Raw genomic sequence first — 25,101 nt, 5'->3', positions numbered from 1 at the left:
CCGCCAAGATCCACAGGGCACCAGCCACGTCCAGAGAAAACTGGCGCTTAGGCATGAGCCCCAAGCTGAGCAGTGGTTGGCATTTCCTCTAATCCTTACTTCTCACCTGTCGAGCGGCAATTTCAGGCCCGTGTTCAAGATCGACCAGGGCCTGGCCCCTGCTCTAGCCGGATGGAGATGGAGTTAAATCCAATCCTGATCGTTAGGCCTTATTGATCCCTGGAGTGAAAAATCACCTGCTCCAGGCCCAGGCTGGGAAGGGAGTCTGGGGGCCGGGTTCCAACATCGGTGCCTTCTGGAGCCCCAGCCCTGGGAGACCCTCCAGCCAGGGCAGGAGGGGGCCTGCGAGAGGTTGGTGGTGGCTGCAGTGGCCCCACCCGAGGCTCAGAGCTGGAGGGACACCAGGGTTGGTGGTGACAGCTCTGTTCCCACTGCGCGGCAGTCCCCTCCCTTTTTCCCACTTTTCCCTCTGTGTGGTGTGGCTTGACCTCCCGTGGTGTTTCTCGGCATGTCCAGAAATGATGCCTTGGCTGGAGATGGGCATGTGGGCAAGGCCTGCCAAGGCAGGGGGACACTGCCCTGGCTGACTTCGCAGGCATCACTGGGGACAGTGTGCTCCCCAGGGTGGGGTTTCTCTGTCCTCCTCATCTCTCCTCCCTGGCTCAGGAAGCATTGCAGGGCATAAGGTGCTCACAGAGCCAGTGCCTAGAGCGGGGCAGGAGGGGTGCCGACTTGGTCCTGCAGGGTGGCGCGCTGGCCCACCCCTCCACCTCGCTCTGTGGTGTGCGTGCACATGCGTTAGTATCTACAGGTGGCCCTCCGCCTGCTGGTGCAGGAGGAGCCATCGGCTGCATGCATGTGTGTGCCAAGAGCCACGCAAGGCTCTGTGCATGCGAGGCTGTGTGCTCTGTGTGTCACATGCACCCAGACCTCACGAGGTGTCATTCATAGTACAGTGGAGTGAAGGAACAGTGTGGCACTTTGTTCTTGTCTGAAAGGAAGAATGAGCAGACTGTCTGCCTTAGGCTTGCTGCTCCCGGGATGGGCTGGGTCCTCCTGGGCACACATCCACCTGCCTGTCCTGCCTTCTGTAGAGTCCAGCAGCTCACAGCCCCCTCTCCGGGGACCTCTGGCCCTGTGTGCCCTGGGGGGCCCCGCCGGCTAAAGTTCTGAGGTGGCTGGCCTGCTCTGGTCCCTCCTTGCTCTGCTGTGATGGGAATGGGCCCTTCCTCCTGCCTTAGGAAACCACCATCAGCAGCCTGACCCCGGAGACCACCTACTCCATTACTGTCGCCGCCTACACCACCAAGGGGGACGGTGCCCGCAGCAAGCCCAAAATTGTCACGACCACAGGAGCAGGTGAGTGAGGGGTCGGGGACAGAGCTGAGGGGGGGGGCCGGGGGGGGCAGGGCCAGAGCCCAGTGCGTGGTTGTTCAGTCCCAGGCCGGCCCACCATGATGGTCAGCACCACGGCCATGAACACCGCGCTGCTCCAGTGGCACCCACCCAAGGAGCTGCCTGGGGAGCTGCTGGGCTACCGGCTGCAGTACCACCGGGCCGACGAGGCGCGGCCCAACACCATCGATTTTGGCAAGGACGACCAGCACTTTACGGTCACTGGCCTGCACAGAGGGGCCACCTACATCTTCCGGCTTGCTGCCAAGAACCGGGCCGGCCCGGGCGAGGAGTTCGAGAAGGAGATCACGACCCCCGAGGATGCTCCCAGTGGTTTCCCCCAAAACCTGCGTGTGATAGGGCTGACCACATCTACCACGGAACTGACCTGGGACCCCCCGGTGCTGGCAGAGAGGAACGGGCGCATCACCAGCTATACTGTGGTGTACCGTGACATCAACAGCCAGCAGGAGCTGCAGAACATCACTGCCGACACCCACCTGACGCTCTCCGGCCTCAAGCCAGACACCACTTACGACGTCAAGGTCCGTGCACGCACCAGCAAAGGCGCCGGCCCGCTCAGCCCCAGCATCCAGTCCCGGACCATGCCCATGGAGCAAGGTGTGTGCTGCGGGCACGTGGCTGCGCCTGGGGACCTCTGCTCTCCTTGACCCACTGAGCTCTGGCAACTGTGATCCACCAACCTCTGGTGTGTGACACTCCAATCTCTCATGTCCATGACCACTAACCTCTAGTGAAGGGGTGCCGCGTTCTCGGTGTGTGACCCCTGACCTCTGCTGTCCTTGACCTACTGACCTCTGCTGTGTGACTCTCCAATCTCTCGTGACCTTGACCCACTGATCTCTTTTGACTGCATCACCACTCTTGGGTATGCAACACTAATCTCTTGGGGCCACGACCCCCTGACCTCTGGTGAACACAGCCCACTGTGCTCTGGTGGGCGGCCACATGCTTCTCCTGACTGAGTCCCACTGACCTGTGGTCACTCTGACCTGGTGTCTGTAAGCTCCAGCTTCACCCAAGCACTTCTGGAGATCCTGACCACGGGTCCTGTGGCATCTGCCCCACTCGGTACTCACTGCGAGGAAGAGCCGGGGCTGGGAGCTGAACTGTGTGCAATTGAAGCTGGCGGGAGTGAGGGGTGCTTGGTCCTCCGCAGCCTTTCCTCACCCCCTGGGCCCCCGCGCCGCGTCTCTTCCTGGCGGGGAAACCTTCAGGCCCATTCACCCCAGCTACGCAGCCAGAGCTGACTCCCTCCTTATATCCCAACAGTGTTTGCCAAGAACTTCCGTGTGGAGGCTGCAATGAAGACATCTGTGCTGCTCAGCTGGGAGGTCCCTGACTCCTACAAGTCAGCTGTACCCTTCAAGGTGGGTGAAGTCAGCTGCACCTGGCACACACACAGTCCTGCAGTCCCTCATTGCAGTCCCAGCCTGTGCGTGTGTGTTTGTGATGCCAGATCCCGGTTGGGCGTGGGCACATGCTCTGCCCTGCAGGCCCGTGATGGGAAGCCTCACTCAAACGGGCTGCCTGCCCCCGTCCCACGCAGATTCTGTACAACGGGCAGAGTGTGGAGGTGGATGGGCATTCCATGCGGAAGCTGATCGCAGACCTGCAGCCGAACACAGAGTACTCATTCGTGCTGATGAACCGTGGCAGCAGTGCGGGGGGCCTGCAGCATCTCGTGTCCATTCGCACAGCCCCCGACCTCCTGCCTCACAAGCCGCTGCCTGCCTCTGCCTACATAGAGGATGGCCGCTTCACTCTCTCCATGCCCCACGTGCAGGACCCCTCGCTCGTCAGGTGTGCAGACGAGGCCTCAGGGGAGGAGGGCAGGGCTGGCCACGCGAGCGCAGGCGATGATGGTCCTGATTCCCCGCCCTCTGCCCGCCCAGGTGGTTCTACATCATGGTGGTGCCCATTGACCGTGTAGGAGGGAGCATGCTGGCGCCGCGATGGAGCACGCCCGAGGAGCTGGAGCTGGACGAGGTGCCTGGGGACCAGAAAGGGTAGCACTGATGACAGTCCCACTGAGGTGGTTGGCTGTGGCCCCAGGGACCCCCCCGAGACTGGAGTCACTCTCTGATTGGCAGCCTGCCCTCATCTCTAGGGAGACAGACTCTGAGCTAGCCCCTGGGCGCTTTCAGAGAACTCCTGGAGGGCTTACAGAGACTTCCCCAAAGGGGTTTGTGGAGAATCCCCTGGGGTGGGAAGTGGCAGACATCTCTCAGATCTAGAGAATTCTGGGCCCTGTAAGCTTCGGAGTCCGCAGGGTCTGGAGGCAGCAGAGGGACTAGAGTGGAGCCCCAGCACGTTTGGAATCTGCCATCCTCTTCTTGCAGTGGTGTGCAGCCAGCCCTCTCTGGTTAGGCTGGGGCAGGTTACCCAGAGGGCCCCTTCTTACCGGGTTGGCTAGGAGGAGTGGCATTGCCGTGTCTGGCATTCAGCATGATTCTACGAGGACAGTGAGTCAGGCCAGGCTTGAGCCCCTTACACGGAAGGTGAGCCTAGCCTCAGCCCAGGGGGTTTATGTCCCAGGCCCCGGGCCCAGGAGCGTGTGCTCCAAGGCCCCTGTGTGACTCCTATGCTCTGCTCTGTCAGCTTCTGGAGGCCATCGAGCAGGGCAGTGGGGAGCTGCGGCAGCGGCGGCAGGCAGAGCGGCTGAAGCCATACGTGGCCGCTCAGGTGGACGTGCTCCCTGAGACTTTCACCCTGGGGGACAAGAAGAGCTACCGGGGCTTCTACAACCGGCCGCTGTCTCCAGACCTGAGCTACCAGTGCTTTGTGCTTGCCTCCCTGAAGGAACCCGTGGACCAGGTCTGCTTAAGACCCAGGGCCTGACCAGACACCCCCCAGGCCAGTCTCAAACACCCCAGAGGCCCCAGACCTGCACTGGGGTCTCAAGGCACTAACCCCTAGGACCCAGAATGCCAGACCCGACCTAGCCCTAGGGTCCCAGTCAGCTGACCAGGCCCAGGTCTGGGAGACCAGGCCCAGAGCCCTTTCTCCAGGTTTGTGGGGCAGAGGGTGGGAGATCTCACCCCGGGCTCACCACCTGTGCTGTTCCTCCACTGGGCCACAGAAGCGCTATGCCTCGAGCCCCTACTCCGATGAGATCGTGGTCCAGGTGACACCAGCCCAGCAGCAGGAGGAGCCCGAGATGCTGTGGGTGACGGGCCCCGTCCTGGCAGTCATCCTCATCATCCTCATTGTCATCGCCATTCTCCTGTTCAAGAGGTGAGTGCTCCGGTGCGCGGCCACCTGCCCTTGGACTCTCAGGCGCTCCTTGGCCGGGTGCATACAGGCCTGCGGCAGCCACACTGGCCTGCACCCCAGGGTGCACCCCTGGGCTCGGTGGGAAGCCAGGAGAGCAGAAGCAGTGCGTGTGCACACCCATGGGTGTGGCCCAGGTGTGATGAGCAGCCGCAACTTCACAGAGGGCTTGTTCATGTGCATCCCCGGGCATGTCTGTCTGTCCGTCTCTGTGTTTCAGTGGATGTGAGCCTGTCTGTCTCTCAGCTTCAAGACACGGCCTTCTCCTGGTCTCCTACCTTCAGCACCCCCTCTGCCGCCATCCCTAGATGACTCCCTGCCTGGCTCTCCTGCTCAGGCCTTGAGAGGTCCAGGCCCAGCTCCAGGGCCATGTGCCCGTGGACATTTACTTGGCAGACGTTTATTCAGTGCCTGCTGTGACCATAGCATCTGCAGCTGTCCCAGACTCAGGGTGTCTTGACCCTTCCCACAGCCCTCCCCCAGGGTCCCTATCACAGGGGATGGGCCCATCCACCAAGTCACCAACCGGAAACCTGGAGTGTCACCCTCTCCCCTCCTCCCTCTCCCTCCACCCAGTCTCCCGTGAGTCCTGCCCTGGATATCACTGGACCTGCTCCCCCCTCCCCACCGTGGGCTCCCCACGAGGTAATGCACGTGCACACGGCATGCCTCAGTCCACTCTCGGGTAGCTGCGGTCTTCTGATCTTGGAGTCTCCCCTTCCTCTCCATCCTCCTCCCAGCCTGAAAGGTGTTTCCAAAGGTTTACTTTGTCACCCTCAGCTTAACACTTCTCAGTTTTAACTAAAGAGTTTTATAGCCCGATCTCTGTAGCCTGAAGTCCAACAAATGCCTGGTTGGTCTGGCCCCTGCCGCCACCCCGACATCGTCACTGAACCAGTGCAGTTCCCGGCTGGCCCGGGATGAGCCCCTCTGCTCTGCAGCTCTCCTTCCCCCTGCCCGGGCAACTGCCATCTCATCCTTCAAGACTCCTTTCCAGGCTCTGGTGCCCACGAGGCTCTGCCGGGCCCCTCCTACCCCTTCCCCACACTGTCCCCCACTGTCCAGTGGTGCTTCCATGGGAACATCACTGGGCCTGTTTCCAGCACCCAGCGCAAGGCTGTCGGTGAACGCTTGTTGGTCCGTATGTCTGAACATGTTTACACACACGAGTTCCTGTCCCCAGTGCCCCATCTCTCCCTGCCCCTAACCCCAACCCTTGACCTGGACCTGGTGCCTCCTTCCTGAAGTTAGCTCCTTCCTCCCAGGGTGAATAGGGACAGGCTCGCCTGGTTCAGGGCCTGGAGACCCATGGGTGGGGAACCTGAGGAGGGTCCCACATATCCATTCATCCTCCCCCCACTGCCCTCTGGGTCCTGGTGTCTGCCAGGAGAGGCGACCCTTCCCCGTGAATGCCACATGGGTGCCATAGATGGGTCCACAGTGTCCCCCATGTCGTGAGAGGGTCTGAGTGCTTGGCGGAAACAGTGACCGTTCCTTTCTTCTGTCCTTGCCTGTCTTTCGGGACCTAGTAAACAAGAAAGGTAGGAGTCCTTCCTTCTCTCTTCACGCGCTTCGCCCTTCACTTCTTATCCCCATGCACACTGCGGGCCCAGCAGGGAGGGGCGCTGCTTGGGCCGGAAGCCTCCTGGCCTGCGGCTGTCTGGTCAGCTTGGCAGGCGATGGGACAGGCTCTGTCACTCTCTTGACTGGTGCTCTGCAGAGGGGATGCCCCTTGTCCGGGCACAGGCAAAGCACAGACCTCCAGCACTTCCCCTGCGGGCACAGACTCTGAGCTCACCAGAGCCTTCCCCCAGGCTCCCAGGTCTCTGAGGTTACCTGAGCGCTGCAGGGGACAGAGTCTGGCCTATGTGCAAAGAGCACTGGCTGCAGTGGGGAAGTGTGTGCTGCACACTCGCGTAAGTTTCTTCCCCAAGCACACCTGTGTCCACCGAGCAGAAGCGGCCCCTGGATACTTGTCAGCAGCTGGATGCTGCAGTCTGTCTCTGATCCTGTCCCTGTAGCCCGGGGAGCCGAGGCCAGCAAGGGAGGACTCTGCCCAGCTAGTGGGACGTCTTCCCCGTCCCTTCCCTGCTGCTCTGCACCTCTACCCTTGTACCGAGAGCCAGATAGCTGGGGCCCAGCTCTCTGTGATGTTTGCATATCCCATGTGTCATTTGCATGTTTCCTCCTGGTGGCTCCTGCTGCCTCAGCTGTGGGGGCCTCGCGGACAACAGCCACTGCCTGGCAGTGACCTGCCCTTTACGGGAAGAAGCCACCAGCCTCTGTGGCCCCTTCCTTTCTCGCTGGGCTGGCCCTCTGTCCACCCCCCACTCCCGCTGTCTCCGCACCCTCCACCCTGTGTCCTCTCACGTGAAGCTGCTCTGGTCCTGGCTCCCCTGCACTCAGAGACCCCAGGCTGGGGTGGGAGGAGCAGAGCCGTGGACACAGGGGCTCTGTGGTAGCGGGCTATGCCGTGCATCTCTGTTCTCCGCCTGGACCTCGGTTCTCACCAACCGCCCTTCCGCCTCTCCAGGAAAAGGACCCACTCCCCATCGTCCAAGGATGAGCAGTCAATTGGGCTGAAGGACTCCTTGCTGGCCCACTCCTCCGACCCTGTGGAGATGCGGCGGCTCAACTACCAGACCCCAGGTAGGATGGCTCCCCCAGCTTGCCCGCCCTGCCCAGGCCTGCCGGTCTCCACCGAGGGACCCTGGCCTCACCCTGGCCCCCATTTCCTGTTCCTCCCTTCTGCCCTTCTCCCTGTACCCATCCACTTGGATGAAGTGACCGAGGAACCCCTATATCAAGAGCTGGACAGGTGCCCCAGGGCCCGGGAGCCTCTGGGGGTGGGGGGGCAGCTGCTCATACCCAACCTCGTCTTTGGTCAAGCCCTCCAAGTATGGGCCCGGGACCCACACAGAGCCACATCCCAGCCCCGGGGTGGCCAGCCTCTGCACCCGCGCTCTGGCCCCTGCACACGAGAGGTTTGTTAGTGGGAAATGGCCCATCAGACACTTGTGGCGGGATGGGGTGCCCACATCTGGCCCTTTCTGGTGGCTGGCCCCAGATATTCTGTGCGAGTACAGAGACCCCGCACAGGGCTTGGTGCCTGCCTTTCCTTCCCCGCCACTGTTACGGGGCTCTCTGGCGGCTCCTTCTACCTGAGTTGTCACTCCCTCCCTACGCCCCAGCAGACACAGCTCAGACCTCTTCCCTGGGGGCGGGGTCGTTCCTCGGCTCCCAGATGCTGCTTCCATCATGACGTCTCCCACCCTGGGCTGGAATTGCCTCAGTGACAGAGCTCTGTGGAGCCAGGAACTGTCTTCTTCCTCTCCCATCCCTTGGGTTGTGCACACGGTGGATTCTTGTTGAGCACCTGTGAAACAAACACAAGGCAGCTGAATGAATGAGTGAACTATAACACGCGGGGTTGTGTGTACACGAGCTGGTTATTGCTGCACGTTAAATTACCGCAAAACTTCATGGCTGAAAACAACAACAATTATGTACTCTTCTCACAGTCTTTATGAGTCAGAAATTCAGACGGGAGCGTAGCAGGAGCAGCTTGTCTCTATTCCAGAATGTCTGGGCCCTCAGCCGGAAGACTCAAAAGCTGGGAGCCAGAATCATTTAGATCAGGGGTCAGCAAACTATGGCCCAAGGCCAAATGCAGCCCACCACCTGTTTCTGCAAATAAAGTTTTATTGGAACGCAGCCACGCCCATTCATTTATGTATTGTCTGTGGCTGTTTTCATACTACAAAGTAGAGCTAAATAGGTATGATAGACACCATATGTCCACAAAGCCAAAAATATTTACTATGTGGCCTTTTATAGAAAAGTTTGCTGACCCCAGAATTCTGGAGACTCATTCATTCTCATGTCCTGTGGTTGACACTGCAGTCAGCTGTGAGCCCACCTGAGGTTTTCGGCTCTCATCCTGTGGCCTGAGCCCCCTGACAACATGCTGACTGAGTTCCAAGGGCACGCGTCCTGAAAGAGAGAGAGCCGGGCTGACCTAGCAGGCTGTTGCAACCGGGTGTGATCAGATCTTCGAGGAATCAAAGCTCCAGAATGCTGGGGCCTGGAGGGCAGAGAAGCCTCCTCTGAGAGGGATGCCAAGCCGTGTGGGCCTTAGTTGGGCAGAGAGGGGGTGGGAGGGAGCGGAGGGAGCTCCCTTCGATGGCAGTAGCATGTGGGGAAGCAGCTTTCGGGCACTGTGTCCTGCGGCACTGGAGCTGGGGATGTTGAGAGCCCAGAGACGAGTCTGGAGGGCTAGGCCGAGGTCCGGTCACAGAGGGACCTGCGTGCCAGGCTAAGGGGTTTGGACTTTGTCTTGAGGGTTCCAGGGAGGCATTAAAGGTTTTCAGCAGGGCAGCAACAGGGTCAGAATTGTGCTGTAGAAACATAGCTCTGTTTGCCATGTGGAAGGCAGATTGGAAGGGGAGAACTTGGGGAGGCAAGCCGTTGAGAAGGTGCTGAGGACCTGGACGAGGCGGGTGGCAGTGGGGAGACATGAGCGAGACCTAAGCAGCAGGGCTCAGGCTTGATTCCATGTGGGGTGAGGAAATGGGGGCGGGGGTCCCAGGATGCCTCTGTGGTTGCTGGCTGAGCATTGGGGTGGGAGGGTCCAGGGAGACCTCCGCACCAACATCCTGGCTGGAACCACGGGCATGGGGCATGCCAAGGAGCACGCAGTGGTCAACGCCTGCAAATAGATGGGCTCTCCCAGGAGAAGGGGGCAGGGGAAGAGAGCGGCCGAAGGGCAGCCAGGGAAGGAGGTGAAATGTTGAGGAAGGATGGGTGAAGGATAGCCAAGGAGGAGAAGCCAGAGGGAGAGAGAACACGGGGGAGAGGAGTGTCCCAGAGGCCAGGCGGGGAGGGCTGTGCAAGGAGGACCCAGACGGAGGGCCTTTGGCTTTGGCAGTTGGGACCTTGGAGAGCACGTGGTGGGCGGGTCCTGGGGGCAGGAGCATTTCAGTGGGCTGAGGCACAGCGAGTGGGGAATGAGCAAGTGGGTGTGAAGGCCCTGCTGGGGTCTGAATCCCTGTGGCTTCAGGGCCCGGGGTAAATGGCAGGGATCTGAGAGGAGAAGGCGGGGTGGAGTACAGGAAGTCAGAGGTGGTGTTAAAAGGGATGGGGGTCCAGAAGGACAGGAGGCTGTGGCTCCGGGCGGGCCGTGGGGAGGGGGCACAGTGAGGGTCACCCGAGGTGCTGAGATCAGGGAACGGGGCTGCTGGCAGGGAGAGGTGTCTTTGTGCACAGGGGTGGTCTGGGAGGGAACCGGTGACCAGAAGGGGTGGCGGGGATGGCAGCACTGTCCACGGCTGGGGGTTTCCTTCTCGTTTTTTTCATTCAGCAAATGTTTATTATTTTCTCTCATAATTTAACTCTTCTTCTGAAAACGCTTCAAACGCACAGAAAAGCTGAAAGAGTGATACAGTCCCCATCTCCACATCCTCGTGTGGACTCACCCTTCTGTTTCTCACCACACATGCCTCATCTCTCTCTAAAAGCACACTTCCCTTTTGCCAGTTCATCTGGAAATAGCCAGGGTCAAACTTTGATACCAGAGGGCACGAGGTTGGCTTGGACCTAGACTTCCTTCATAGAAAGAGGCCCCTGAGGCCGCCCAGGCTCTGGGTGGGAGATGCATCTGCTCCTCGGGGGGCAGAAGGGGCTGCGGTGGGACTGCCCCTGCGAGCCCCCAGCCCCGCACTGTGTTCAACCGCAGTGTAACTAGAGGTTAACGGGTTTCCTTCTCTTGCCCCGCTGTTTTTGTTCTTTTTCTCTGCAGGTTCCAGTGTCCCCAGTTGCCCGAATATCTCAAGTTAGTTTTCTGCGTTCCCGTGTTTGGGGCCCACTCTGGCTTCTGTGTGTTTCCTCTACTTCTCTCACCCATCGCCTCCCTCCTTCCTTGAGTTCTTCTCTCCCCTTTCCTCTCTTTTCTCTACCTTCTCACTGCCCTACCTTTTCTTTGTCCATCCCGCTCTCTCCCCATCTTGCCCCCTTCTTCCCGCCCTGTTTTCCCTCCCGCCACCCCTTCTGTCTCTGCCTCTCGCCTCCGGTCTCAGTCCGACCCCTCTCCCGTCTCAGTCCGACCCCTCTCCGGTCTCAGTCCCACCCCTCTCCCGTCTCAGTCCCACCCCTCTCCCGTCTCAGTCCCACCCCTCTCCCGTCTCAGTCCGACCCCTCCCTGGTCTCAGTCCGACCCCTCTCCCGTCTCAGTCCGACCCCTCTCCGGCGCCTCTCCTGTCTCCCTGCCTCCCTGTCCCCACATCTCCCTCCTCCCCTTTGCTTCTCCCTCCGAGTTCTTCCACGTCTCTGCCATGTACATCGTGATCACTCCATCCACATGCTGGGTGCTGGGACAGGGACATCACCGAGCCTCCCACAGTGACTGGCGCCAGTGAGGGCAGGAGTGCTGTCCAGAGGCAGGACCCGCAGGCGGGGTGCAGGCTGCAGCAGCCCAGCCCCATCCTGTCCACTGCCTTCCACCTGGGCTTCCGGCCCTGGCCTGGGAAGGGGGAGGCCTCCCATGCCTGTGGAGAACCCGCCACTCAGCACCATGTCACACGGACATGCTCACTCGTGCTCACAGCACACACCCTTCCACCTCTGTCCTCTCCCACCCCAACCCCCAGCCACTATGTGCCCCGCCATCCCTGTCGCCGCATGTGCCGCTGTCTCCATGCCACCAGTGCCGAGTGCTCCATGGTCACACGTGTTCACATGTGCACATACATGCATTGGGGCTGTCTCCGCCACCTCGCTCAGGCCTCACGCTAACTCTGCCTATGTGTGCCCCTGCTCCCAGGTATGCGAGACCACCCGCCCATCCCCATCACCGACCTGGCGGACAACATCGAGCGCCTCAAAGCCAACGACGGCCTCAAGTTCTCCCAGGAGTACGAGGTGAGACTTCCCCCTCACCCCCGCTTCACACCCCCAACCATGTGCCTGGCCCCAGACCAGCTCCTTTCCTGCCTCGGGCTCCAGGCTTCTCCAGAACACACACTGGAAGGGTCAGCAGTGGCCAGCAGGGAACTCAACTCCTCAGGTTCTGGGCCTGACAGAGGCCCTTCCAGATCCCCAGGTCAGGACACTCAGTCACATGCCCCGATGCTAACAGAGGCAGACAGGTCTCTCTCTCTCTCTCTCTCTCTCTCTCTCTCTCTCTCTCTCTCTCTCTCTCTCTCTCTCTCACACACACACACACACACACACACACACACACACACTCAGTAATAACAGCTGGTAATTATGGAGAGCTTCCTGCGGGCCAGCTCTGGGCTAGGCACTTTGCATACCATTCTGTCCTCCCCACACCCTATGAAAGGGATACTGGTGTTATCCCATCTTACAGATGAGGAAGCTGAGGCTTAGAGAGGAGAAGTGACTTGCCCAAGGTCACACAGCTGATGAGTAGTGCAATGTGTCTGGCAGCCTGTGCCCTGCACATGCATGTGCTCACGGGTGTTCTCAGAGTGCAGATCACAGAGACGGGGAGCTGGGGGGCCTGAATCTTGCCACTTGGGCTGCACAAACCCTCCTACTCAGGGCCCTCCATGTACTTCCTTCACTCTGGCCTGGACCCTACCTGCTGGGGGCTCAGACTTCAGAGCACTGCTCCTGCCCAGAGTCGGGGCTTCCAGGCGCCCAGCTGGGGAGGTGCTTTGCTAGTGAAAGGGGTGTTAAGGAGGTGATAAGGAGAGCCCCGCCTCCTCTAAGGAGCATGGGGGCGGAGGTGTTGTTAAGGCATCTTCTGCCTCTGCCCCACTGGGCCCCTCCAACCCGCCACCCCGCCCCGCCCCCAGCGCAGCCCCGGCACAGGATGAGGGGTGGATGGATGGGTGATTGACGGGCTGGCTCCACCCTGTCTGTGAGTCCGCCCCGCTCCAGTCAGATGTCCACCCTCAGCTGGGCTGCTATCTGCGGGCACCAGGGCTCCCCTTCAAGGGCTGTGAGCCAGGTTTCCGCAGAGGAAATTGAGCTTGGCAGGGGAACTGATGATCCCCCGTGCCGCGAGGAAGGTGTGCCGCTTGTCCCTGCAGAGCGCCCACTGGGGTCCTGCTCTGCACAGGCCCGCCATGAGGGGGACGGAGCCGCTAAGGCGGGCTCCCTGCCTCCAGCTCCTTACCTGGCCTGGTCTTCCGCGCACACTCCTCCAGTCCCGCGTCCCACGCCACCCTTCCTCCCGTGGGGCTCTGCGGCTCGCTGTCCAGACTCGCAGTGTCCCCCGTCCACCTTCTGCCGCTTCTCTGCTCCAGTCTGCGCTTTCCTCACCACAGCCTCCTCCTCCAGGAAGCCTCCTCTGGCCACCCGGCCTGCCGAGAGCTTTCCTGCAGCCAGGATCCCATAGCTGTGTTACCTTTAACGGTCAGTCAGTCGCTCACCTGGCATCGTCGGGCACTTAGCCCGTGTTGGGTGTTGGGTGTGTGGAGGCAAGTGTCCTCAGGGAGCTCAGCCAACGGGGAGACGAGTGCAGACAGATGAGAGACACTGAATGTGACCTCATGCCCTGGGGTTAAACATGCAGACGTGCGGAGAAGGTCGGCCGACAGCACCGAGGCAAGCAGGCTAGGGGTGGGCTGTGCTGAGGTCTCACGGAAGCAGTGCTCGCTGACCCGTGGAGAGTCACAGGCTGTTGCCAAAACCTGGAGGACACAGTGTGCCATGCTGAGAACTTCGGGTGGTATTCGTCTGGAAAAGGAGGGTAATACTAGAACCTGTTTCACGGGGGGATTAGATGAGGGATACACGCAGAGCGCTGAGAACACTGCCAAGCACGCGGTAAGGTCTCGCTGAGCCTCAGCTGTTATTATTATCGCCTGAGGCGATGAGGAGCCACGGAAGGCATTAAGAAGGTAACTGCTCATCAGATCTGCATTTTATAAGGATTGTTCCGGCGGCAGGATGGAGTGGGGCAAAGCGAAGAGGCAGGGAGATGCCAAGTCTGAGCAGAGGTGGCCTGGCTGAGGCCCCGGCAGCAGGTTGGAGAGGGCCGAGGGGCTGGGAGTGATGGGATGGGGCACAGAAGAGTTTTGAGGACGACTTGCAGCTTGTGGCCGGGGCTTTGGGGTAAATGAGGACAGTGCCCTTCACTGAGATGGGGCCCCAGCAGCAGAGCCGGGTTTGCAGGGGGAGCTGATGAGCTCAGCTTGGCAAGGGTTGAGACCGAAGGAGTGTGGGACGTCCAGGTGGGATGTCCAAGGGGCTGCTGGCTATTCAGACTGGGAGCTCAGGGGAGACTCTGGGCTGCAGCTGGGGTTATGGCAGCTCCAGCATATGGGCGTAAGGTCCTGAGAGCAAGTGAACTCACCCAGGAAAGGCTGGAGAGTGCAAAGAGGGCCCAGGAATGAACTCCGGAGGAGCACTGCGTCCTGCCTATGGGAAGGAACAGCCAGAGAGGGAAGAGGAGAGCTGGGCAAGGCCGTGCAGCACTGGCCAGAGCCCCAGCAGCATTGGGTCGTGCACAGCTGGCCGCCGTTGCTTCTGCACTCATTCATTAGCTGGATTCAGGGCTTGAGGGACTTCCCTAGCCCCCACCCCACCCCTGACCACTCTCCTGGGCGAGGGGATTTGGTACCTTGGTCAGAGGAGTCTTCGGTCCATCACCTTGCTGATCGGTGCCGTGCCAGCCTCTGTGCTCCGTGGCCAGAGGAACTGGTGCTCAGCCTTCACGGGCACCATGCGATAGAGCAGCTGGCTGTGACCCGGGAGCGAAGGCCGGATGTGGGCACCACCTGGAAGGCTGGGTCTCCCTGGAGGCACTGGGTAGTCAGCTCTTGCCCCACTCCACCTGCCTCCTCCATTCCCTGCAGTCAATTGACCCTGGACAGCAGTTCACGTGGGAGAATTCAAACCTGGAGGTGAACAAGCCCAAGAACCGCTACGCCAACGTCATTGCCTACGACCACTCTCGAGTCATCCTTACCTCCATTGATGGTGAGCCAAGGGTGGGGCCCCGTCCCATCCCCTTGATCTCCTCCTCGCTGGGTGACATTTCATCCTCCAGAAGAGGCCCACGGGTCCCAGGGTGCGCCGAGGAGGTATGGACTGGGTTGGAGGCCCCAGGATAATGCTCTCCCACGTCCCTTCCTGTTCATAGGTGTCCCGGGGAGTGACTACATCAACGCCAACTACATCGATGGCTACCGCAAGCAGAATGCCTACATTGCCACGCAGGGCCCGCTGCCTGAGACCATGGGCGATTTCTGGAGGATGGTGTGGGAGCAGCGCACAGCCACTGTGGTCATGATGACACGGCTGGAGGAAAAGTCCCGGGTAAGGCTGTGCAGAGTCCTGCCCGGGGTGGGGGAGGGGGTTGGCAGCGGATACTCAGCCACCAGGTGACTTCAAACACCTTTTCCCATCCCTGTGGGAAGACGCTCCTCAAGGGACTTGCCAAGTGCTGTTGTTTTCCTGGGATGTCATCGTGTCCCAGCTGCTGGACGTTCCTGGGATGTGGCACGTTCCCCATATACTAGTGGGTTCCCAGCATGTTAATATGTTGCCCCAGATGCTGTCATTTTCCAAGAATGTTAATATGTTCCCCAGTCGCTGGCATGTTTCTGGGATGTTCACGTGTTCCCCAGATGCTGGAGTGTAGCTGGGGCATTAACATGTCTCCTAAGTTAATTAGTGGAAAGAGCTGCTATTATCTGCTTATGCACAGCAAAGCGTTGACTGGAACGTAAAATTTACAGAGCTTGAAAATGGTGCATAAACGTTGTGGGTAAATTTGGCAGAAAACGTGCCTGGTGAAATCTGGTCATGAATAAACAATTTTCAATTACGTCTCTCGTTCCCCTGGTAAGGGCAGGGGTGGAGGCGTATCGTGAGACCATGATAGGGTTTGGTGAGGGGTGGCATAATGGATCTGAGAGCTCGGGGCTAAGGGCTAGACCTTCCACCCTGCTTCTGCCCGCCTGAGCCTTTGGGTACCTCCAAACACCCTTGCACCCTGCCCTGCTGTCCCTCTGCAGGTGAAATGCGATCAGTACTGGCCAGCCCGTGGCACCGAGACCTACGGCCTCATCCAGGTGACCCTGCTGGACACGGTGGAGCTGGCCACCTACACTGTGCGCACCTTTGCGCTCCACAAGGTATGGTCCTGCCCCGGTGCTTGTCCCCCCGGCCGGGACCTATGAGGGCAATGGTGTGAACGTGGTGTGCTGGCGGGGAGGGGGGCGAGTGGGAGCCCGGTGTTGGAGGTGTGAGCGCACCATGACAGCCGGTGCCATGGGCGGCGTGGATGGAAGCAGCACCTGAGCTCCTTCAGACTGCCCCGTGTGGCTTCTGAGTCCCGTTGGAAAGCCGGGGTCTGGCCTCAGCATTGGGGCATCCTGCCCTGAGTCTGTAGAGGGCACACTCCCTGGTCACACCGTCTCTCCCCGCTCTCCTCCCCAGAGTGGCTCCAGTGAGAAGCGGGAGCTGCGTCAGTTCCAGTTCATGGCCTGGCCAGACCACGGAGTTCCCGAGTACCCGACCCCCATCCTGGCCTTCCTGCGGCGGGTCAAGGCCTGCAACCCGCTGGACGCCGGGCCCATGGTGGTGCATTGCAGGTGAGGGAGTGCCACGCCACCGAGGGGTGGGGCGGAGGCGGGGTGGACCCCTGCCCAGGCTGAGTCTGTGTCCTGCAGTGCGGGCGTGGGCCGCACGGGCTGCTTCATCGTCATCGACGCCATGCTGGAGCGGATGAAGCACGAGAAGACGGTGGACATCTACGGCCACGTGACGTGCATGCGGTCGCAGCGCAACTACATGGTGCAGACCGAGGACCAGTACGTGTTCATCCACGAGGCACTGCTGGAGGCCGCCACGTGTGGACACACGGAGGTGCCCGCTCGCAACCTCTATGCACACATCCAGAAGCTGGGCCAAGTGCCTCCTGGGGAAAGTGTGACTGCCATGGAGCTGGAGTTCAAGGTGGGCTCAGGGCTGGGCCTGCCTGGCTCCAGAGCCTGGACTGGGTCCCGGGGACAATCCCCCAGGAAGCCAGGCCTGACCAGCCCCTCCCTCTCGCTAGTTGCTGGCCAGTTCCAAGGCCCACACATCCCGCTTCATCAGCGCCAACCTGCCCTGCAACAAGTTCAAGAACCGCCTGGTGAACATCATGCCCTACGAACTGACCCGTGTGTGTCTGCAGCCCATCCGCGGTGTGGAGGGCTCCGACTACATCAATGCCAGCTTCCTGGATGGCTATAGGTCAGCACACTTGTGACTGCCCACCACGCCCACGGGTAGCCAGGCCTGCTCCTGGCCGGCTGGGGGCGCAACAGAGTAGGGCCAGCCTGGAAGACCAGGGTGGGCTTCCTGGAGGAGGGGTGATCTGAGCCGGGACCCCAAGGGACTAGGCAGCCATGGGGAGACTTGGGGGGCAGCAGCACCTCCAGCATGTCCAGTCTTATGTCCACCCCAGACAGCAGAAGGCCTACATAGCCACACAGGGGCCTCTGGCGGAGAGCACCGAGGACTTCTGGCGCATGCTGTGGGAGCACAACTCCACCATCATCGTCATGCTGACCAGGCTTCGGGAGATGGGCAGGGTGAGCACACCAGCCACCCCTTCTCTATCGTGTCCTTCCTCTCCCGGCCCTGTCAGCATAGCCTCAGACCCCGTTATCACTACCTGTGGCATCCTGCCCCCGAATCCTCTGAAACCCGGAGCTCCCCTCCCCACTTTTTCCCCCCCTGACCATGGGGCCGGGCCCTCTGTCCACAGGAGAAGTGCCACCAGTACTGGCCCGCAGAGCGCTCTGCTCGCTACCAGTACTTTGTCGTTGACCCGATGGCTGAGTACAACATGCCCCAGTATATCCTGCGTGAATTCAAGGTCACAGATGCCAGGGTGAGTGGACAGGGGAGTGTGTGTATTTGTACGAAAGCATGTCTGTAATGCTGCCGGAGGCCCTGCAGTGGGGCTGCCTATGTGGTGCCCCAGCTCCAGCTGCAGGAATCGAAGGTGAGCTGTGGGACTGCAAGCCCATTTCCCAGGGTGGCCTCGTTGTAACGACCTCAGGGTGCTTACCTGTGCTACCGCACTGTCCGCCTGCCCTGGGGGGCTGCCGCCTGAAGCTCCAGCCCTGACCCCGGCCTCTGCCACCTCTCCCAGGATGGGCAGTCAAGGACGATCCGGCAGTTCCAGTTCACAGACTGGCCAGAGCAGGGCGTGCCCAAGACGGGCGAGGGCTTCATCGACTTCATCGGGCAGGTGCACAAGACCAAGGAGCAGTTCGGGCAGGACGGGCCCATCACGGTGCACTGCAGGTGGGCCGACCCCATGGAGGTCTGGGCGTGTGGGGGCTTGGGGGTTCAGGGGCAGGAGCCCTGACCCAGCACTGTCCCTGGGCAGTGCCGGTGTCGGCCGCACCGGGGTGTTCATCACGCTGAGCATCGTCCTGGAGCGGATGCGCTACGAGGGCGTGGTCGACATGTTCCAGACCGTGAAGACCCTGCGCACACAGCGCCCGGCCATGGTGCAGACGGAGGTATGCAGGCCACTGGCCATGCCAAAGCCAGCTCCTCACAGACACATGCTGGGGAAGGCTGAGCCGGACGGGTTCCCCGCTCGGCAGCCGTGCACTGGACACCGGTGCTGTGCCTGGCTCCCAGCTGGGGTTGTTGCACGTGTCGGTCCTTACGGGGTACACGATCTAGGGGCAGAGTGGAGGTGGCAGGGGGAATCCTGGGCAGATGTCTGGATCTAGCCCCTGCTGCTGGCCAGCAGAGGCAGAGGCTAAGTCCATGACCCACTGGCTGCAGTGTGAGTGCCCTTGGCTGCGTGTCGGGGTATCCGCCATTGCTGTCTGCACTGACCGGACCCCTGTCCCGGCAGGACCAGTACCAGCTGTGCTACCGCGCGGCCCTGGAGTACCTCGGCAGCTTTGACCACTATGCAACGTAACCACCGCCCCTCTCTCCTCCGCTGCCCCCACCTGGGGGCTCCGGAGGGGACCCAGCTCCTCTGAGCCATACCGACCATCATCCAGCCCTCCTGCACGGGTGCTGCTGCTGGCAGCGCACAGCCCAGTGGGATCACAGCGTTTCAGGAACATTGCCACACCGAACGGAGAGCCCAGAACTGCCCTGGGTGAGGGGGTGGGCCAGCAGGCAGGCAGGCCGGCAGGCGTGCACTGAGGCCACATCTCTGTCCGCCAGGCCCGCCTCGGAGCCCCTGCGAGCTCTCTGTTCCGCTGCCGCGTTTCTCATGCTTCTTCTCGTGGGGGGGATGGGAGCAAAGCCTCCTTTTTTATACATTAAGTGGGGTAGACAGGGATTCTAGCCTCTTCCCTCTGACTTTTCCTTTTGCAAATTCTTAACTGCAGAATGGGGTTGCGGTGTAGCTTGTGTTCTCTTTTGAATTCGCTCTGGACCCTTTCTTGGTACGACTTTCACTGCTGAAGGACGGAGTGTGCCTTCCTCGTGTGTGTGGAGCTGGGGCCGCCAGCCTGCGCAGAGGCATCGCTGATCCAGCTGCTCTTCCAGCCCTTCAGACAACATCCTGTTTTAGCCAAATGCAGGGAAACACAGTTTTTTTTGGTTTAATTTCTGTTTTGTTTTTCCGTAAGAGCCTTATTTTGGGCCCCACAGACAGTGGTGGGCGGGGCGGAGATAGGAAGCACTCATCCCCAGTCGTCTATTCCAGTGTGTGTTTAACATTCACAGCCCAGAACCACAGACGTGTCTGGGGGAGCCTGGAAAGGCATTCCTCATCACCATCGTTTGCAAAGTTTAAAGATAAAGCAAAGACAAAAAACAAACAGACAAAAAAATCCAAAAAAAAAACCAAAAACAAAAAACACAAGAAAAAAAGAGAGTCATCCCCTGGCCTCTGCTTCAAACCCCTGAGAGGGGAGGTGACTCCGTGCGCCTGGGGTTCCCTCTGGGTCCGCAGAGCCTTGCTTTTTGTCCCCAGCATTGTGGGATGGCACAGTGTTGGTAGGCTGTGGGTCTGGCCGTGTGGCCAAGGCGATGGGCACCAGTCAGGGTGTGTGCCACGCCCCACACACCTCAGGGCCAAGCAGGGGTGCAGCTGGCCCTTCAGGTCCATGCCAGTGGGCCTGGTAGCACATATCTGTCCTCGGAACAGGGGCCAGATGACTCCCCTCCCTGGTTTGCAGCTGTTTTCAAAGCCCCTGAGAATCGCTCTTTTCACTCCTTCAAGATGCCCTCCTAAACCAATGTGGCAAGACTACTGGACTTCTCTCAGTGGTACTATACTCAGTCCTTATTATCTCGGCTTGCTGAGGGGCAGGGAGTGGCCTCTTCCTCTGGGCAGCACTATCTAGGTAGGTAAGTGGGGGCGGGAAGGGTGCATAGCTGTTTTAGCCGAGGGACTCGAGGCAGACGTCCCCAGATCTAGCTAGGCTGTCAAGATCAACAATCCAGGGTTGGTAATGTTGAATGAGACATTCATTTTTACCTTGTGGATGCTAGTGCTGTAGAGTTCACTGTTGTACACAGTCTGTTTTCTATTTGTTAAGAAAACTACAGCATCATTGCATAATTCTTGATGGTAATAAATTTGAATAATCAGATTTCTTACAAACCGGGCCTCTGTCTCGGCTCTTTCTGGAACCAGAGTCTGGGCTCTCTAAGTCAGTCCCTAGGGGTAGGTTCTGCCGATTTCCCGCTCCTCAGGAGACAGCGAGGCTGTCCTGAGGACCTGTGAGAAGACGGGCTCCTGGCCTGGTGCCCACTTTCTGATGGGAGCCTGAAGACTGAGCCACAGTGCGTGGAAGGCGCACCCGCCATGGGCCGCGACTCCCCGGGCCAGAAGCACACCCCCTGCCTCTCCTCACCCCTGCCATGTTCTGGGTCGCCACGTTGTGGGTACCGGGACTCCCCAGGCCACACTCATCCCCTTTCGTCACCTCCTCCCTCTCTTCCTCCCCTGCCATAAGGAGAAGGATGGCACTGTGGCAGTGGGGCCAAGAAGGTATGGAAATTGGTTAGTGAGGACTCTGGTAATTCTTGCAGTGTGGGTACTGGACACAGTGTGGCCTTCTGGCCCCTGGACACACAGCAACATCTGCAGTGGTCTCTCCACTGGTGATCAGATAAGTCCTACCAGGTTGTCAAACCATATGGAACTTCTGGGGACAGAAGACAAGCAAAACCCAGAACAAGTGAGGAAGAGAAATACATGTAGTCAGCAGTGACCAGACTATAGAGAGTGCCACGATGAACCCAGCACAGAGGTGCTGTGGGTGCCCTGAGGCAGCACCTCACCCTGCAGCAGGATCAGGGAAGGCTTCCTGGAGGAGGTGACATAAGCTGGCTTCTGAGTGTTTCAAAGGGTGAGTAGGGGTTACTTTCAAAAGATGGGAACAGCATTTCCGATGGAGAGAGCAACTTGTACAAGGGCTTGGAAGCATGAAACAGACCAACAAATACGAGAAACTACAAGGAACGCACATGATCCGGGTAGGGAGACATAAGGCCAGAGGTAGGCTGGAGGCAGCTGACGGGTTTGAGGTGATTGAGAATGGGAAGCAGGTGTCCCTGCTGGGTGACATGCCTCTGTACTGCGCTATGCCACCTCTTTCGAGGCCCTCACTGCACTCTAGTGTTGCCAGCTGTCTCCCTGGGGGCTGAGTGACCAAGGCCTGGGATCGGGGCTCTTCTTGGTTTCCCTAGCTCCTAGCTCACTGCCGGGCGTATTTCTATTTGTTCAGAAAAACAACACCATCATTGCATTATTCTTGATGATATTACATTTGAATAAATATTTCCTCTTGAAAAAATGAGCCATTAAACATTTGCAAGTGAGGGTAGCTATCAGATTATCACTTGAGGGGCGACAGCGTACAAACTGCACCAGGCAGGCAGACCACAGGGCAGGTAAGCGCCGGTGCTGGGACCCACACACACCTGGTTATGTCTGCTCCAGAGTCCCTGCCCTTTCCGCCGGCTGGTGTCTGCCCCCCTCCCCTTGGCTGTCACCCCCGCCTCCTCCCAACCCACGCCTCCAAGGCTCCCCATCCACCGGTCCCCAATCAGGCATCCCTTCCTCCCTCACCCCCACATCCAACTAATCACCAAACCCTGCCCATTTGGCCTCTTCTGCACCTGTTCCGTCCTCTGCATTCCCAGGACCACCCTCTCCTGCAGCCATGCCTGCTCCCTGGTCTGCCTGCCCCCAGCCCTGCCCCAGCCAACCCATCCTCAGCCCTGCAACCAGAGTGCTTCTGTTGGCAGACGTGACCACGGCACTGTCCTGAGGAGACCCTGCCAGGGCCTCAAGAGTCGGCCCAGACTCCACAGGTTTCCGAGGCTGCAGGACCCAGCCTCTGCAGCCTTACCATCCCTCCTCGCCCTTGGCCCCCGCCTTTCCAGTCATGACCTGGTCTACTCTTTTCGTGCTTGCCTCAGCATTCTCTCAGCTCCAGAGCTTCCCATGAGCTATTCTCCTGGAACATCTCCCCCTCCACACCTCTCTAGCTGGCTAACCTGGTCATTAGTGGTTCTTTCAGGAGCCATCCTAAATGAGGGTAGGTGACCCTGCTGTGCAAGCAATTTGAAATACATATTTTTCATGTAATCCTCACAGCAATGTGTGGGGTGGATCCTATTATGCCCATTTTGTAGATGAGAAAAATCAGGTCTCATCCACTCATTCAACAAATACTTGGGTATTTGGGATGCGTGAGTCACATCAGTGCAAAGACTCCTGCCCTTGTAGTGTTTATACTCTAGCAGGAGGAAATGTGGTGCACACAAAAAATAATAAATGTATATATAGTTTGTTAGAAAGTGATGTGTCACGAGGTGGGTGGGGGAATTAGAACAGGCACATGGGGAAGGTTTTGTTACTAATCAGGGTGGTCAGAGGAAGCATCACTGAAAAGATGGAATTTGAGGAAAGACTTGAAGCTGGTGAGGGATTTTGCCTAAACATCTTCGAGATGAGCATCCAGGCTGAAGGAGAAGCTGGAGTGGAGGCCCTGGGTGGGAATGTGCCTGATGGGTTGAGGCAGGTGCGCCCGTGACACTGTGAGCAGGACGTGAGAGAGCAGCGGGAGATGAGGTCGGAGAGGAAATGGGGCAGCTTCTAGGCCAATGGGAGGACTTCGGCAGAAATCCAGGTATGGTGAGCAGTGGCCAGATACTGGTTCCGTCTTAGAGGCAGAACTAAGAGGATTTGCTTCTGGACTGGGTGAGAGAAAGGAGTCAAGGTTGACCCCACAGTTTCGGCCTGAGCAACTGCAAGGATGAAGTTGCCATTTATTGAGATGCGGAAGCTGTGCGTAAGGGTTGAGTAACTTACTCCAGGCTCCCAACTGGAATTGGTGGGTCTGCCTGACTCCAGGGCTCCTTCCCCACTGCCACCTGCCCATGGCTAGAGACAGAGTCAGATGCACAGAGAAAAAAAATATTTGGAAGGAAATACACCAAGAGTTGTGAGGTTGAGTGATTTTTTTTCTTCATAATTTTCCAAATAATCGGTAAAGAATTAATATTACTCTAATTTTTAACAGAACAAAGTTTTAAAATGGTACCACCAATAATTCATTTTTGAAAACAACAAAAATCTTCCACATAGAAGTATAAAACATTAAAGTCCCCATCCTCTCCCTGCCCCCCAACTCCCTGGAGGGAGTCCCAATTTAGTCTGTATTCTTCTGCGTGTTTTCTACGAATATACAAACGTGTATATAAACTATTTTTTATGCAACTATAGTCGTATTGTTCATATCTTTCTGCAAATTGCCCTTTTCATTTAAGTATATTGGGGACTTAAACATGTTAGTTTTTTAACATTTTTTAAACTGCTACATACTCTTCTGTTATAGATGTGCCATAATTTTTTAAATGGTTATCAATATAGTTTTTTTATTAAAGAAAAAGTGGCTGCACACGTCTTCTTTAATAAAAATAATTCAAACAGTCTTAAAGGATACAAAACAAAAGTTATGCTTTCCTCCCTCGTTCCCCAACTCCAGTTTCATTTCCTGGAGCTTTTTTTTTCTTTTTTCTTTTTTTTTTTTTTTAAATATTTATTTATTTATTTATTTGGCTGCACCAGGTCTTAGTTGCAGCGTGTGGGATCTTTTTTTTTTTTTTAATAAATTTATTTATTGATTGATTTTTTTGGGTGTGTTGGGTCTTCGTTTCTGTGCGAGGGCTTTCTCTAGTTGCAGCGAGCGGGGGCCATTCTTCATCACAGTGCACGGGCCTCTCACTATCACGGCCTCTCTTGTTACGGAGCACAAGCTCCAGACGCGCAGGCTCAGTAGTTGTGGCTCACGGGCCCAGTTGCTCCGTGGCATGTGGGATCTTCCCAGACCAGGGCTCGAACCCGTGTCCCCTGCATGGGCAGGCAGATTCTCAACCACTGCGCCACCAGGGAAGCCCCATTGTGTGGGATCTTTAGTTGCGGCATGCGTGATCTAGTTCCCTGACCAGGGATTGAACCCTGGCTGCCTGCAGTGGGAGCGCGAAGTCTTAACGGCTGGACCACCAGGGAAGTCCCTCCTGGAGCTTCTGATTTTAGCTTTTCGGGTGTAAGCAGTACATCTTCAAACAGTTGAAGAGTTGCACCTTCAACTAAAGTTGCACCTTTAGTAGATATACCTGGTGAGTCCTCACAATAAAACCTGTGGAATTTGGTCAATTTATGTGAACTCCCACCTGTTCCTCCTGATTTTGTTACATATATTATTACTTTTAATTCTTTGGGGGCTCCCTCATTACTTTAAACAATATATTTAAACATTTATTTCCTGATTTATCACCCTAAGCAGTATCCTATTGATTACCCTCTATGAAGAACGAGAATATTAGCTCACTTTCCTTGATTCTTTCTCCTCTCTCGTCCAACTACCATTTTTTATTTCACATTGTCAAGGCTTATAATATTTTCTGATCTGTTAGTATAATTAAGTCTTTCATCCTAAACATCGAGAACCTATAAATAGGTTCAATTTCAAATAAGTCTTTCTCTGCTTTTTTCTTTATTTCCTTCCCTTCTGGAGCATACTCAGCTGCCGCAGTTTCTTACACAGCATGTTGAGCCTTTTTCTTTACTTTGGTGGAGTACCTCTCACAAAATTTTTTCCCATAGGATTATAAATTTTCTGATTTTTGTATTCCTCACACTATCTCTTTCTTACATTCACTCTCAGTTTTAACTTTGTCTGGCAAGGGCTTCTTTATTAAAAAAAAAAAAAGATTGTCCCCAGAAACTTTTAAAGCTATGGTTTCCAGTTCTGTATGAATCAGTTGTTGAAGGAGGAGGGTTATATGACACTGTTGATGTTTTGCTAATGGGTTTCTTTATCAAGTTACCCTGATGTTTACCTGGTCTCCCTCTTTGATTTTTTATTTGTAAATTCTGAACTTAAACCCAGTCCAGGCTTCTCTTGGGAAGAATGACCCTTGACTCAAGGATCTTGGGCTGTGGTT

General features: G+C 57.7%; 1 protein-coding gene and 1 long non-coding RNA gene across 11 annotated transcripts in view; one reads left to right on the top strand and one right to left on the bottom strand.

The window, feature by feature from the left end:
- PTPRF (protein tyrosine phosphatase receptor type F) overlaps window positions 1–20,242 on the top strand; it is an 86,026-nt gene extending 65,784 nt beyond the window's left edge. For 3 of the 10 annotated variants that reach the window (XM_082454863.1, XM_082454859.1, XM_082454857.1), the window contains 21 exons: window positions 1,242–1,359; window positions 1,438–2,016; window positions 2,689–2,786; window positions 2,966–3,219; window positions 3,312–3,405; window positions 4,018–4,233; window positions 4,499–4,653; window positions 7,223–7,338; window positions 10,487–10,519; window positions 11,507–11,604; window positions 14,514–14,637; window positions 14,801–14,976; window positions 15,678–15,797; window positions 16,102–16,256; window positions 16,335–16,620; window positions 16,721–16,899; window positions 17,114–17,240; window positions 17,417–17,542; window positions 17,807–17,961; window positions 18,047–18,182; window positions 18,530–20,242. In XM_082454863.1, the coding sequence (XP_082310989.1) occupies window positions 1,242–1,359; window positions 1,438–2,016; window positions 2,689–2,786; window positions 2,966–3,219; window positions 3,312–3,405; window positions 4,018–4,233; window positions 4,499–4,653; window positions 7,223–7,338; window positions 10,487–10,519; window positions 11,507–11,604; window positions 14,514–14,637; window positions 14,801–14,976; window positions 15,678–15,797; window positions 16,102–16,256; window positions 16,335–16,620; window positions 16,721–16,899; window positions 17,114–17,240; window positions 17,417–17,542; window positions 17,807–17,961; window positions 18,047–18,182; window positions 18,530–18,598 (3,414 nt within the window). In that variant the 3' untranslated portion in view covers window positions 18,599–20,242. The remainder of the gene's footprint in view (window positions 1–1,241; window positions 1,360–1,437; window positions 2,017–2,688; window positions 2,787–2,965; window positions 3,220–3,311; window positions 3,406–4,017; window positions 4,234–4,498; window positions 4,654–7,222; window positions 7,339–10,486; window positions 10,520–11,506; window positions 11,605–14,513; window positions 14,638–14,800; window positions 14,977–15,677; window positions 15,798–16,101; window positions 16,257–16,334; window positions 16,621–16,720; window positions 16,900–17,113; window positions 17,241–17,416; window positions 17,543–17,806; window positions 17,962–18,046; window positions 18,183–18,529) is intronic. The other 7 variants (XM_082454866.1, XM_082454864.1, XM_082454865.1 and 4 more) reach the window with 4 other exon arrangements.
- Window positions 1–25,101, bottom strand: part of LOC309658057 — a 271,553-nt gene that overhangs the window by 143,686 nt on the left and 102,766 nt on the right. The gene's annotated exons all lie outside the window — the stretch shown is intronic.

The sequence above is a fragment of the Balaenoptera physalus genome (assembly GCF_965194825.1).
Source record: "Balaenoptera physalus genome assembly, chromosome: 1".
NCBI classification, from domain to species: Eukaryota; Metazoa; Chordata; class Mammalia; order Artiodactyla; family Balaenopteridae; genus Balaenoptera; species Balaenoptera physalus.
The sequence above is the reverse complement of the archived record's forward strand: the minus strand, read 5'-3'. Positions and strand labels throughout refer to the sequence as shown.